Source organism: Dipodomys merriami, unplaced genomic scaffold, assembly GCF_024711535.1.
Source record: "Dipodomys merriami isolate MVZ:Mamm:240054 unplaced genomic scaffold, mDipMer1.0.p SCAF_3, whole genome shotgun sequence".
Lineage (NCBI taxonomy): Eukaryota > Metazoa > Chordata > Mammalia > Rodentia > Heteromyidae > Dipodomys > Dipodomys merriami.
This window is the reverse complement of record NW_027204492.1, coordinates 11,267,501-11,280,723: the sequence shown is the minus strand read 5'-3', so window position 1 is coordinate 11,280,723 and position 13,223 is coordinate 11,267,501. Positions and strand designations below refer to the sequence as shown.

The 13,223-nt window shown below is 39.1% G+C and overlaps 1 protein-coding gene across 4 annotated transcripts in view; it reads right to left on the bottom strand.

Annotated features, from left to right (window-relative positions):
- Mcf2 (MCF.2 cell line derived transforming sequence) overlaps nt 1-13,223 on the bottom strand; it is a 63,176-nt gene that overhangs the window by 46,865 nt on the left and 3,088 nt on the right. For 2 of the 4 annotated variants that reach the window (XM_070039635.1, XM_070039636.1), the window contains exons 2-3: nt 1,885-2,004; nt 1,019-1,135 (exon numbers count right to left, since the gene is read on the bottom strand). In XM_070039635.1, the coding sequence (XP_069895736.1) occupies nt 1,019-1,135; nt 1,885-2,004 (237 nt within the window). The remainder of the gene's footprint in view (nt 1-1,018; nt 1,136-1,884; nt 2,005-13,223) is intronic. The other 2 variants (XM_070039637.1, XM_070039638.1) reach the window with 1 other exon arrangement.

The following is a 13,223-nucleotide window of genomic DNA, read 5'->3' as shown; positions in this document are numbered from 1 at the left end:
AGACACTTGATGTTTACTGTCACTGATAAAAAGCCTTCCTATTCTAAACAAGATGATAGTGTAAGGAAATGAGTCACAAGCTATCCCAACAACTCATCGCAAGTACTGCCAACATCTGACACTTCATCGCAGAGACTCTTCGCCCTGAAATGGCAAGTGAGGCTATTACTTTATATCCAATATCAACTGCTGCACAGAAAGATGAGGGAAATGCAGAAACTTATCAACTTTACCACTCTCCGCAAGGTGTCTGTTCTTTTCATTAGGACTGCTTGGTTATTAAAGGCTGAATTTTGAAAATGTTGACAAAACACTTTTATGAATGAATAAACTGTTACATGAACGATTAAATGAACTGCTGAATGAGGACTAGGTGTGAAGGAAATGCAGCCATGACGTCATGATTAATGAAGCATCATTATTTCTTTTAGAAGAGTTGCCATACCTCTGGGATTGGAAGTCAAGATATAGACTTCAATCCAGGAAGCACAAGGCGCTCACCTCTTGGTAAATTTGGAAATCTAATTTAACTAAGATGATGAAACTGATTGCATCCATTGCATTTATAGGGAATTTACCATTGGCTAGGTACTGAATCAAACAGGTTAGGTTTGTTTCTCCTTTAACCTTCCTAAAATCCATAGCCAATAAAATATTATCAGTCCCATTTTATACTTGGGAAAATTGCCCAAGGTCATAGAGCTAAAATCACCAGTACCAGGATTTGAATCCAAACCCTTTACTTCTTTAAATTACTATGTGGACACCGGAGGGGCTGGAAAAGAATAAATCTCCTTATATCCCTACACCTCTCCTCCAACTGCCATCCTCAGGGACTCTTCATCATTTCTAGATATTTCCTTTGGAAGAAAATCGAAATATTGAATTATATTTGTACCTGAAAAGTAGGAGACCCCCAAATCAGGTTTTTCCCAAAGAGGAAAGAAAAACTTCAAGAAGTAGACTTAAAGGCTAGCAATGAACTATAGACTCTACAGTAAGGGCAAAAGCAACATACATTTCTGAAGACGATCCATTCACTGTGGCAGTACTGCAAGGTGCCGCCTAACTCGGGGGTTAACTGCGTGTCATCAATGTATGTCAGCAAACCACTAACTGAGCTCAGCATAACAACCTATATAAATAAGCAAGAAAGACACTATTAACTGGCCTGCACGTTATGCCCTCCGTTAAACTGTAAAATGAACTTTAGCAGACAGCAGAACATTATCTCCTAGATGTGGCTCTAATAGGTCTTTCCTGTCTCATGCCCACATGTGTATGTATTACCTTCTGTAGGTAATAACTAAATATTAAGCATTTCTCTGTAAAACAAAATTAATCTCCATACAAACAAAATTCTCCTTTGTCTAAAACTTTTTATGGCCAATGGCCACGCTTTGGGGGAAAAAATGTTCACAACAAATGACTTTATGCAGTGCATTATAATTTGTCAGGAGGCGTGAACTGTCCAATGCTACCCATATTTGTGAGCAATGTACTCCTGACAATAAAAACATAAAAATAACTTTTCAAAATAAAGAATGTGGTACACGGAACAAGCTCAGGATGGGAGTTCATGGGAGTTCAAAAACACAACATTCACTCAGTGTTTACGAAAAATAAATCTTACTCATTATACCCACACAGAAAGATATATACACGTACAGAACACAGAACATACACTTTTCTAAAGGAATTGTTTTGTTATACATTGCCCTGTATGAAAGTTACAAGCAGCAGGCTTGAGGGCATTTCCAATTGACATTTTTGTGAGACATATTTTAGGCTTTTTAAATGCTCTATGGGCACATGTAAAATATTAATAGCGTGGTACAAAGTGTTCACATGAATTTAAAGGACAACACTGAGTCAATAGCTTACTGGTAATTTGAGCATGAAATCTTCCTGACTGAATCGAAATCCAATGTCTGTGAAGGTGCGCTGAAGAAAACTTGTAGGACGTAAAACCAGAACCAAGTGCAAGTTCCCAGGGAAAGAAGCCTGTGAAACAAAGAACAGAATAAATAAAGAAAACTTGACACAATGAGTTCTCAACTGGGCACAACGCAGAAAATACGTAATTGAAGAGAACAAGCTTGAAAGTCATAAAAGTCAATGACCAAACAATTTAAAAATTAGACCTTGATACAATGTAAAGACATGGAAATAGAAAAACCTATGTAAGGTTATCAGGTCAAATCATTGCTAAGTACACTCCTACTTATAAAGAGTTAGACTCAGGGGCTGGGAAGGTGGCTCAGTGGTAGAGCGTTTTACCTTGCATGCATGAGGCCCTGGGTTCAATTCCCCAGCACCACATAAGAAAAAAATAAAATAAAAAATAAAGAGTTAGACTCTAAAACATCATTTTGAAATTTAGTGTTGATTTGAATTTTACTTTTGATTTTTTTTAATTGACATGAAATCATGCTTATTTATGGCGTACAATATTATTATTTGAAACATGTATACTATATGTAATGACCAAATAGTGGTAAATTAGCATTTCTATCTCCTGAAATATTATTTCTAAATACTAAGAATCTTCATCCTCTTTAATTCCAAGTGACTTGCAATTTGTAATGATTTACATTATAGGAAGTTAAAATTGTCCTACTGTGTTATAGAACATTACAACTACTTCTCTAGTTGAATTTTGGTACCAGTTATCTAGTCTCTCTGGTTCCTTCTCTTTTCCCCTTCCCAGACTCCAGTGGTCTCTATTATTCCACTTTCTACTTCTATGCAATCAACTTTTCTAGTGTCCACCAAAGAGAAAACGCACTCATTGGTCTTTCTGTTGTTATTGTTTTTATCCTGGTCCTAGGGCTTATACTCTGAGCCTTGGTGCTGTTCTTGAGCGTTTTTTGATCAAACTTAGTGCTCTACCACTTCAGCCAGAGCTCCACTTCTGGTTTTCTGGTGGTTAATTGGAGATAAGAGTCTCATGAGCTTTTCTGGCTTTGTATAACTTCTTTTAAGAAATCTCTTTCGGATCATTTCTCTATTTTTAACAGGCTGCTTTTCTTTTGAGTTGTTCATCTATTTGGGATATTAGCTCTTTGTCTGATAAATACTTCGCAAGTATTTCCTGCATTCTATAGGTTGTATCTTTGTTCTATTTACACTTTTCTTAGTGTGTAGAAGCTTTTTTATCCAATTTTTTTAATTTTAATATTTTTTATTGTAAAGATACTGTACAGAGAGGTTACAGTTACTTGAGTAAGGTAATGAGTCCATTTCCTCTCCAGCATTGTTACCTGCTCCTTTGTTTTTCCCCAACCTTCCCCTCCCTACCCACCTCCCCAACTCCTCCCTCCCCCAACTCCCCAAGTTGTAAAGTTTGTTTTCAACATAATGTCTTGTACATCTCATTGTTACAATGGGTCATCCTGTATCCTTATTCCAGCATTTTGTTATTTCCCTTCCCTCCCCAAATTAGAAAAATGTATATACAAGATGCAGGACACTGACATCAAATACAGTGAAAACAGGGGTTATATCATGGGGGAAGAACATACAAAAGAAACAAATCACATAGTTCGTTATAAGTACATTAAAACAAACAGCAGCAAAAATAAACTCTCTTGTGTCCCTATCTTGGGGTTCATTTCCCTTAGCACCATCTTATATGGTCATACGTCCATAGCTTTTGACCATTTCTACTTGTCTGGTAAGATTATCTTAGATGTATATACTAGTTATTGCAAATAAAGGAGACCATGGGACCTATGATTCTTTGGGTCTGGCTTACTTCACTAAGTAGAATGTTTCCCAAGTCTTTCCATTTCCTAACAAATGGGGCAATGTCATTCTTTCTGATGGAGGCATAGAATTCCATTGTGTATATATACCACATTTTCTTGATCCATTCATCTACTGAGGGGCATCTGGGTTGGTTCCATATCTTAGCTATGGAGAACAATGCTGCAATAAGCACAGTTGTGCTGGTAACTTTAGTATGGCCTTATTTGTGATCATTTGGGTGAATTTCCAAAAGTGGGATTGCTGGGTCATAGGGGAGCTCTATGTGTAGTCTTTTGAGGAAGAAGGTTTTTAGTTCATTGTAATCTCAGTTGCTTACTTTTGTTTGTTGATTGGTGGTTGTTTTTGGCTTATGCTTTTGCCTAGAACACCTTATGTAACTGTTTCCCTTATGTTTTCTTTTTTTTTTTATTGTGAAAATACCATACAGAGGGGTTACAATTACATGAGCAAGGTAATGAGTACATTTCTTATCAAGCATTGTTGCCTCTTTCTTTGTTTCCCCTTCCCATCCCTTCCCATCTCCCATTCCCCCCCACCCCCGCCCCAACCAAAGTTGTAAAGTTCGTTTTTTGACATAACAATTTGTACATCTCATTGGTCCCTTATGTTTTCCTCTAGTAGTTTCATGGTTTTGGGTTTTACATTTTGGTTCTTGATGCAATGAATTACTTTTTATATAATAAGTGGCAGGAGTCTAGTTTCATTCTGCATGTGTATACTTACTTTCCCTACCACCATGTATTGCAGACTATCTTCTTTTTTTTTGGGGGGGCCGTGGGGCCTGAACTCTGGGCGCTGTCCCTCAGCTCCTCAGCTCAAAGCTAGTGCTCTACTACTTGAGCCACAGTGCCACTTCTGGCTTTTTTTTTTGCTTATGTGGTGCTGAGGAATCGAACCCCCAGGGCCTCATGCATGCAAGGCAAGCGTTCTACCACTGAGCCACCTTCCCAGCCCTATCCTTTATTCATTGTATGTGTTTTCATATTTTTGTGGAAAATTCAACAAAGCATCATGTTCTAAATGCCTACTCTATGCTAACTAATTTTAACTGTTTGCATTTTCATGGATGATGAAATCTATTCCATGAACTCCATCCACCCATTTCTAACCATCTTCCTAAAATACTCATTTCCGCCCTCCCCTTGTACCCCTTGTGCCTCTAGAGTAATAAACACTAGCTGTGCTTGTTGAAAAGGAGGGTCTAGTTTACCCTATGCTGAACAAGCTTAACCAAATAAACTACAAATCTCAAAAATCATCACCCACCCAATTTTAGGAAAGAGGTAGACCATTGTCTCCAGTGGCAATTCTGCATTTTCTATCCTGCCACAACCTCCAAAAATTTCTGGACGTATAAGTGGTGAAACCATGATTGGTTTGCATCTACAACTGTGCTCTAAACCACTGAAAATCCTCCTATATTTTATTAACATATTATTTGTACAAATAGAAGGGCCTCCTTGTGATTGTTTCTGTATATTCAGCAGCCTGTTCATATTTACCGCTGTTAGTCCACTTCTTAAAGAGGCCCCAGTATAGAAAGCTATGAAAATGATACTGTGGAGCAGACAGAGATAATATGCTGGAGAAAAAGGCAAGGCATCATGTAGCTCTTCACCCTGAAAAGCAGATGTTTGTGCAAGTCTTAAAAAATATTGTTGGGAAAAAAATATTGTTGGGGGCTGGGAAGGTGGCTCAGTGGTAGAGTGCTTGCCTTGCATGCATGAGGCCCTGGGTTTGATTCCCCAGCAGCACATAAGCAGAAAAAAAGCCGGAAGTGGTGCTGTGGCTCAAGTGGCGCTGTGGTTCACTAGCCTTGAGCTGAAGATCTAAGGGACAGCGCCCAGGCCCAGAGTTCAGGCCCCATGACCAGACCCCCCCAAAAAAATATATTGTTGGGCAAGGTGCTGGTGGTTCACGCCTATATTCCTAACTACTCAGGAGGTTGAGATCTGAGGATCAAGGTTCAAAGCCATCCTGGGCAGGAAAGTGCATGAGACTCTTATCTCAAATAAACCACCAGAAAACCAGAAGTGGCGCTGTGGCTCAAGTGGTAGAGCACTAGCCTTGAGCTGAAGAGCTCAGGGACAGCACCCAGGCCCATACTTCAAACCCCATGACAGAGAATATGCATATACATACATACATACATACATACATACATACATACATACAAACGTACGTACGTACGTACGTACGTACGTACATACATACGTATATATAGTTGGGCCTGGAGTGATGGGTGAATGGTAAAGCTCTTGCCTAGCTTGCCCAAGGTTCAATTCTCACCAGTGATTAAATTTTTTAAAAAAAATTTTGTCTCAGTGGGCAAAGCACCTGGTTGGAAAGAGCACTGAAACCTTAAGGAAGCAACAGGTTTCATAAGACTAATGGCTGTTGTGCTCAAGGAATATATGTGGAAGGAAGTTCATTAGGTCTTTCCATTTCCTACATGTCCTATTCTCTTTAAGGGATATAAATTTTAAACTTCAGGTTTTTATTTTTTTAAGTATGTAAGCTCAAAGGCATGAGTCCATCAATGCATAACCTGCAAAAAGTGCATTTTTAAAAACTGAAAACATTTATCTTGGGGGCAATTATGCTTACAAAGTTTTTCATTACAGAACCATTCTGAAATTATTTTTATTGATATTTATCAACCTAATAGCTCCACTGAAATTCAGTGGCCAATTCTTTTTGGGGGGGGCCGGTCATGGGGCCTGAACTCTGGGCCTGGGCACTGTCCCTCAGCTCTTCAGCTCAAGGCTAGCACTCTACCACTTGAGCCACAGCGCCACTTCTGGCTTTTTTCTTATGTGGTGCTGAGGAATCAAACCCAGGGCCTCGAGCATGCAAGGCGAGTGCTCTACCACTGAGCCACCTTCCCAGCCCCTTCAGTGGCCAATTTAGGGCAACAGCTATACAGGTAATAACTAATGGCACTAATTTATTTATTATTTATTTTAGAAAGTAAAGCATGCAGCTTAAGCCAGGGGTATTTCTCTCCGTGTGTGTGTGTGTGTGTGTGTGTGTGTGTGTGTGTGTGTGTGTGTGTGTGTGTGTGTGTGTGTGTGTGTGTGTGTGTGTGTGTGTGTGTGTGTGTGTGTGTGTGTGTGTGTGTGTGTGTGTGTGTGTGTGTGTGTGTGTGTGTGTGTGTGTCGTGGAGCTTAAACTCACAGCCCAGGCACTGGCCCTAAGTTCTTTTTGCTCAAGACTAGCTCCCTACCACCTGAGCCAGAGGTCTACTTTTGGCTTTTTAATGTTTAATCGGAGTTAAGAATCTCATAGACTTGTTTGTAAACATTTGGGTAAATGCCCAAAAGTGGGATTGCTGGGTCATAGGGGAGCTCTATGTGAAGTCTTTTGAGGAACCTCCATACTGCTTTCCAAAGTGGTTGAACAAGTTTACATTCCCACCAACAATGAAGTAAGGTTCCTTTCTGTCCACATCCCCTCCAGCATCTGTTGTTGTTAGAGTTCTTGATTTTTGCCATTCTAACTGGAGTGAGGTGATATCTCAATGTTGTTTTGATTTGCATTTCTTTTATGGCTAGGGATGTTGAACATTTCTTCATGTGTCTATTGGCCATCCTTCTTTCTTCTTCAGAGAAGTTTCTCTTTAAGTCTTTCGCCCACTTATTTATTGGGCAGTTGTTTCTTTGAGGATTTTTTGTTGGGGGGTTTAATTTTTTGAGTTCCAAGTATATTTTAGATATGAGACCACACTAAAGCTACCAGCACAACTATGTTTATTGCAGCATTATTTACCATAGCTAAGATATGGAACCAACCCAGATGCCCCTCAGTAGATGAATGGATCAAGAAAATGTGGTATATATACACAATGGAATTCTATGCCTCCATCAGAAAGAATGACATTGCCCCATTTGTTAGGAAATGGAAAGACTTGGGAAACATTCTACTTAGTGAAGTAAGCCAGACCCAAAGAATCATAGGTCCCATGGTTTCCCTTATTTGTAATATCTAGTATATGTATGAGTCAAGCGGAAAAGGTCAGATAATGTGATGTCAGGAAAATGAACCCTTAGATGTGTATTTTAATGTTTTTTTCTTTCATGCATGTGTCTCTAACACATTAATAAGATTATCTCTTTGTTGCTTTGTATGTCCCTCCCCCACAGTATAACCTCTGCTTTCACTATATTTGATGTCAGTATAACTTGTGGAGGAGATGGGGAAAAACCAGTTGTTTAAGGATACGGGTGGACCTGTTGCAACAATGAGAAGTACAAGTTGTAATGTCCAAAACGAGCTTTACAACGTTGGTGTGGGGGGGGGGGGAGGGAGGGGAAGGGGGGGAAGGAGAAGGATTGGGATTAGTGGGGGAGGGAGGAGGCTGGGAAGGGATGTGAAGAGTAAACAAAGGAGGAGGCTGCAATGCTTGGTAAGAAATGTACGCATTATCCTGCCCATGTAACTGTAACTCCTCTGTACAGTATGTTCACAAATAAAATTAAATTAAAAAAAAAAAAGAATCTCATAGACTTTCCTGCCCAGGCTGAGTTCAAGCAGTCATCCTCAGATCTCAGCCTCCTGAGTACCTTGGATTACAGGTGTGAGCCAGGGGCACCTGAAAAGGTATATTGTTTTTATCCTCTGGCCCGCATGCAAATCTGATATATTTTATTTTTCAAACCCAGTTTCATTCATCCATATCAGACCAGAACTGGTACTTACCTGTCATGTTACAAGTGACTATACACGGTCACATGACTACTTTTCACAGATACTATTCTAAACAACAACAAAAAATTATTTCTAGTTTATATTATCGTATTCGTTATTTCACATATATTCAGGAACTGCCAAAGCTTTAAGAGAAGGGAAGAAGGCAAGGATGAGTATACTGCATTTATTGAATGCTTATTGTGAGGATTGTGCTGCTAAGGAATAAGACTACAGTGTGCTAATAAGCATTTGTGTGGATTTGATTTGATTTTTATTAATTTTCCACAATGAGTGAGCAAAAGAATGTGGTAAGGTGAATAATAATGCACTAGGACTACCATGCCCTATACCCAGGAACATATGAGCATGCTACCCTACATGAGAATAGAGGTTGTAGCCATGTGCTCTTGATAAGGAGAACACATGTATGGATATATATATATGATATTTTATATAGTATAATATGTGATATGATTTATACTATACAATATATGATATATACTATATAATATGATATGATAGATCATATCATATATTATATAGTATACATCATATAGCATATGATATATGATGTATATTATAATATATAGTATATGGTGTATATATATATATATATATATATATATGGAAATATAAGCAGATATAAGGAGATTAGCCAGATCTATAGCAGAGGAAAAGTAGATGTGATGAGAGAGGTCACAGTGTTTGCAGGGCCTCAATTGAAGGAATGTGCACAGCATTAAGGAAATAACTTCCCCAATCCTCCAGATGGAACCCAGCCAGCCCAGTTGACTCCTTGCTTTTAGCCCGGTGAGACTAATATTGACTTCTGACCTCCAAAACCTTAACAATACATTTTTAAGCCACTATATTTCTAAAAACTGGTTGCTGCAGCAGTAGAAAACTGAGGTTTTGGAAGGTTAAGTACATTTTCAACCTCTTATAGCTTCTAAGAAACAGAATTCAAAGTCAGATGCAACTGACTGTAGATCCTGGATCAACAGAAGGTACTTGGAAGTGCATGGAGGTGGGGTTGACACAAGGATCAAATTCAAGGTTGAAATTCCAAACCTAAAGCAAAGGTGACAATTCTAAGTGTCAGGGAGATTATGGAAATGAGTGGGGTTTATAACTAAAGTAGACTTTAAGTAAGGCAGAAATTGGCAAATGGCACTCTTCTTTAAATGATAAGGAACAGCCAGAAGTGGTAAGGACTGTAAGGAACCGGTAGCATCCAAAACAGGGGTGCATACTAGTCAGTTCGCACCAAATGTTATAATGTGGGAAACTGGGTCACAAGAAAAATTAGAAGCCCAATTTTTTATGTGAAGCCTTTATTTACACAATGTAAATATATCACATTTGGCCTCTGTCAGTGTACAACCTATGAACAAAAACTCTTCATATATGCATATAGGGCCAATATGAATAATATAGCCATGCATTGTTCTGTGATTGCTGACCTTAATTGCCTAGCTGAGACAGAGAATTCTTGAGAAATTTTAATCAGATTGACCACACAAATGTAAGACTAATTTGCATTTATCTACACACTCATAGGTATAAAGAGAAAGTGCTTTTTCTCTCTACATTTTAATTTATCCAACTGAAACTTTCCATATATTTGTATAACTGAAAATAATCCAGTTTATTTTACTGTTTTTATTTTTCAATTATCCTTAAATAGTTGTACAAAGGGATTTCAATTAACCAGTCAGTTTGAGTTATAAAGCATCTTGATCAATGTCACTCCTTTTAAGCTAGAATTTAAAAGAACTCTCAATCACCACATGGTATCAGTACATATAAATCACAACTATTGAGCTTTCCCATTGTGGTTTGAGAATATTACATTTCCAACTGCTTTGGTATGCTGCTTTAAGAATCTGTAATCTGTATGGTTACATAAACATGAAAAAGCACAGTTGCTATTTTCCCCAAAATCAAACTCCACATTCTAAAACCATAAATCACTGGGGGATGGGGAGAAACTGGTCCAAAAAGCAAAGGGGCAGCCTTGCTTGCTTGCTTTTTTTGAGACTTTACACGAGAGATAAATCAATGTTGATTTGAGCTTCATGCAGACATTTTTTTTTAGTTCCACCATATGATTGCTTAAAGGCACACCACTAAAAATTCGCTGCCACATCACAGATGCTGCAGTCCATGTGTAATCACTTCAACTGTCCTACCTCAGCCACATACAAGAGCTCTCATTGGTCCATCAAGGAAATTGGCACAAAGTAAGCTTCCCATTACCTTTCCCTCTTTGAAAAGAGATGCCCGCGCTTTTCTTCACACCCACTCCTCCATGACCGGCTACATGATCTTGGAGCAGTAACAACCATGATGGGTATAAACTTGATATGTCATTTCATTATCAAATTCCATAAAGCAACTTGTTTAAGATTCTTCCTGGGTGGCATCTAAAGGAGGCAATCCATCCATCCTATATGGAAGTCTTCATTCAGTCTAGGTTGTATATTATTTAAAAGGCTGTACACAGCTGGGGGCTACTGGCTCCCACCTATAATCCTAGCTACAGGAGAAGCTGAGACCTGAAGGTGGAGGTTCACAACCAGACTGAGTAGATAAATCAGAACGACTTTTTTTTTTTTTTTTTTTTTTTTTTTTTTTTTTTTTTGTCGGTCGTGGGGCTTGAACTCTGGGCCTGGGCGCTGTCCCTCAGCTCTTCAGCTCAAGGCGAGCGCTCTACCACTTGAGCTACAGCGCCACTTCCGGTTTTCTGGTGGTTTATTGGAGATAGGAGTCTCACGGTCTCTCCTGCCCGGGCTGGCTTTGAACCGCGATCCTCAGATCTCAGCCTCCTGAGTAGCTAGGATTACAGGGGTGAGCCACCAGCGCCCGGCATCAGAACGACTTTTATCTCCAATTATCCCGTTAAAAAAAAAAAAGCCAGAAGTGGAGCTGTGTCTAAAGTGGTAGAGTGCCAGCTTTGAGCACAGAAGATAAGGGACATTGTGCCTAGGCTGTGAGTTCAAATCCCAGTAGTGACACAAAAATATTTTTAAATTTAAAAAAAATCAATAAATTGCCTTGCTTACTCACAGGAACAATTAATTTATATTCCTTTTAACCTTTAGGACAAAGAAAGGCAGTAGCAATAAAGGAGACCCTTCATGGAAAGTCGCTGGAGACATGTCTAGCCTCACAGATACACTATTCCACTTTGCTTTCATATCACTGAAGCAAAGCAGGTCTTACCCCCTCTTACTCATGAGCAACCTGAAGCACGCTTTGTAAGCACTCACAATAAGATACATACATTCACACATTCAATGCACACTCAATAGTCATCGGTTGCCCTTGACGAGGACTTGACATTGACCTACAAAATGGGGCCAATAATAGCATTTGAAACAAGGTATAGAAAACAGTTCTGCAGCATTAGGGCCATTGAATGGAAACAGTCATAATGCACTCATGGAAGAATATAATGGTGAGACGCTGCCTCATGAGTGACCTTGATACAGTCAGAACTATCTGTGCAGACTATGCTGGGGAAAACTGTGGGACTTCAAGTAGAAGTGGTATGAACCACTCCCACATTTGCCCCCCCACTATCTTCACTCTTAAACAGAACCACATGTGACTCACTGTCTTGTCCTGTGAGCTCAGGCATAGGACGGTCCCCAACAATACTTCTTTGTAGTTTGTCCCTTTTGTCACATGTATCTCTCCTTACCTCTTACTTATCAAACTCAGCTACAATCCCTGCAATTTCAACCAAGTATCAAGTTCAATCATGTCCCTGAACTTTGACTTCTATTCTTTTACCCCTATCACGGCCTCCAGGATTATAGCCAACTCCAGAAATTCTTCCAAGTCAAACCATTTTGTCACCACCTAGGAGTGGGTTATACTTTTCACTCTGCTCAAATCTGGCAAACCTGCCAGTCTCTACATTTCTAGTCTTCACAACTAAGACCACCAGGTGCATTTAAGGAGATCTCTTCTTAGAACCCTCAAAACAAGTCATTTACAAGAGAAAAAAAAATCATAGGAAAGAATCAAGGAAAGGTAGGAGAAACAAACTCAGACTTAAGATCCAAACATATGACATCTCCTGTATAAGTTCTCTTAAAATATTTATGAACATAATGTCCTTCCTCTACTAGACTGAGAGATCCTCACCCCAGCAGCCATTCCAGATTTATCACTGAAAGTTATTTTTATATGCAACATGGTACCAGATACATCTAACCAAGGAGTACCTTGCTGCCCTATTTATTTGCATGTTTATTATTGTGCATATAATATTGTGCATATTAATTTATATAAATGAAACTAAGTTTGGCACTGAGGAAAAAACTTTTATATGCAGAAAGGAATCAGGAACTTTCTGTAGGCTTAAATCAGTTACCTTTGATAGCAAAAGCACTAGTGGCACTTCCAAACAATATTGCAAAAATACATACACAGACATTTCTTATACATTGTAAATTATCCATTAAATGACTAAAGCTATTACTCTCACCACAGCAAACCATGTCTAGAGATGTATTCACAATTATGTCTAAAGAGTCATGTTCTAGCTTTAACTTTTGGTGGTGGTGGTGGTGGTCATGAGTCTTGAATTCAGGGCCTGGGCACTGTCCCTGAGCTCTTTTGCTCAAGTCATATGCTCTACCACTTTGTGCCACAGCGCCACTTCTGGTTTTCTGGTGCTAAATTGGAAATAAGAGTCTTACAGGCTTTCCTGCCTGGGCTAGCTTTGAACTGTGATCCTTAGATCTTAGCCT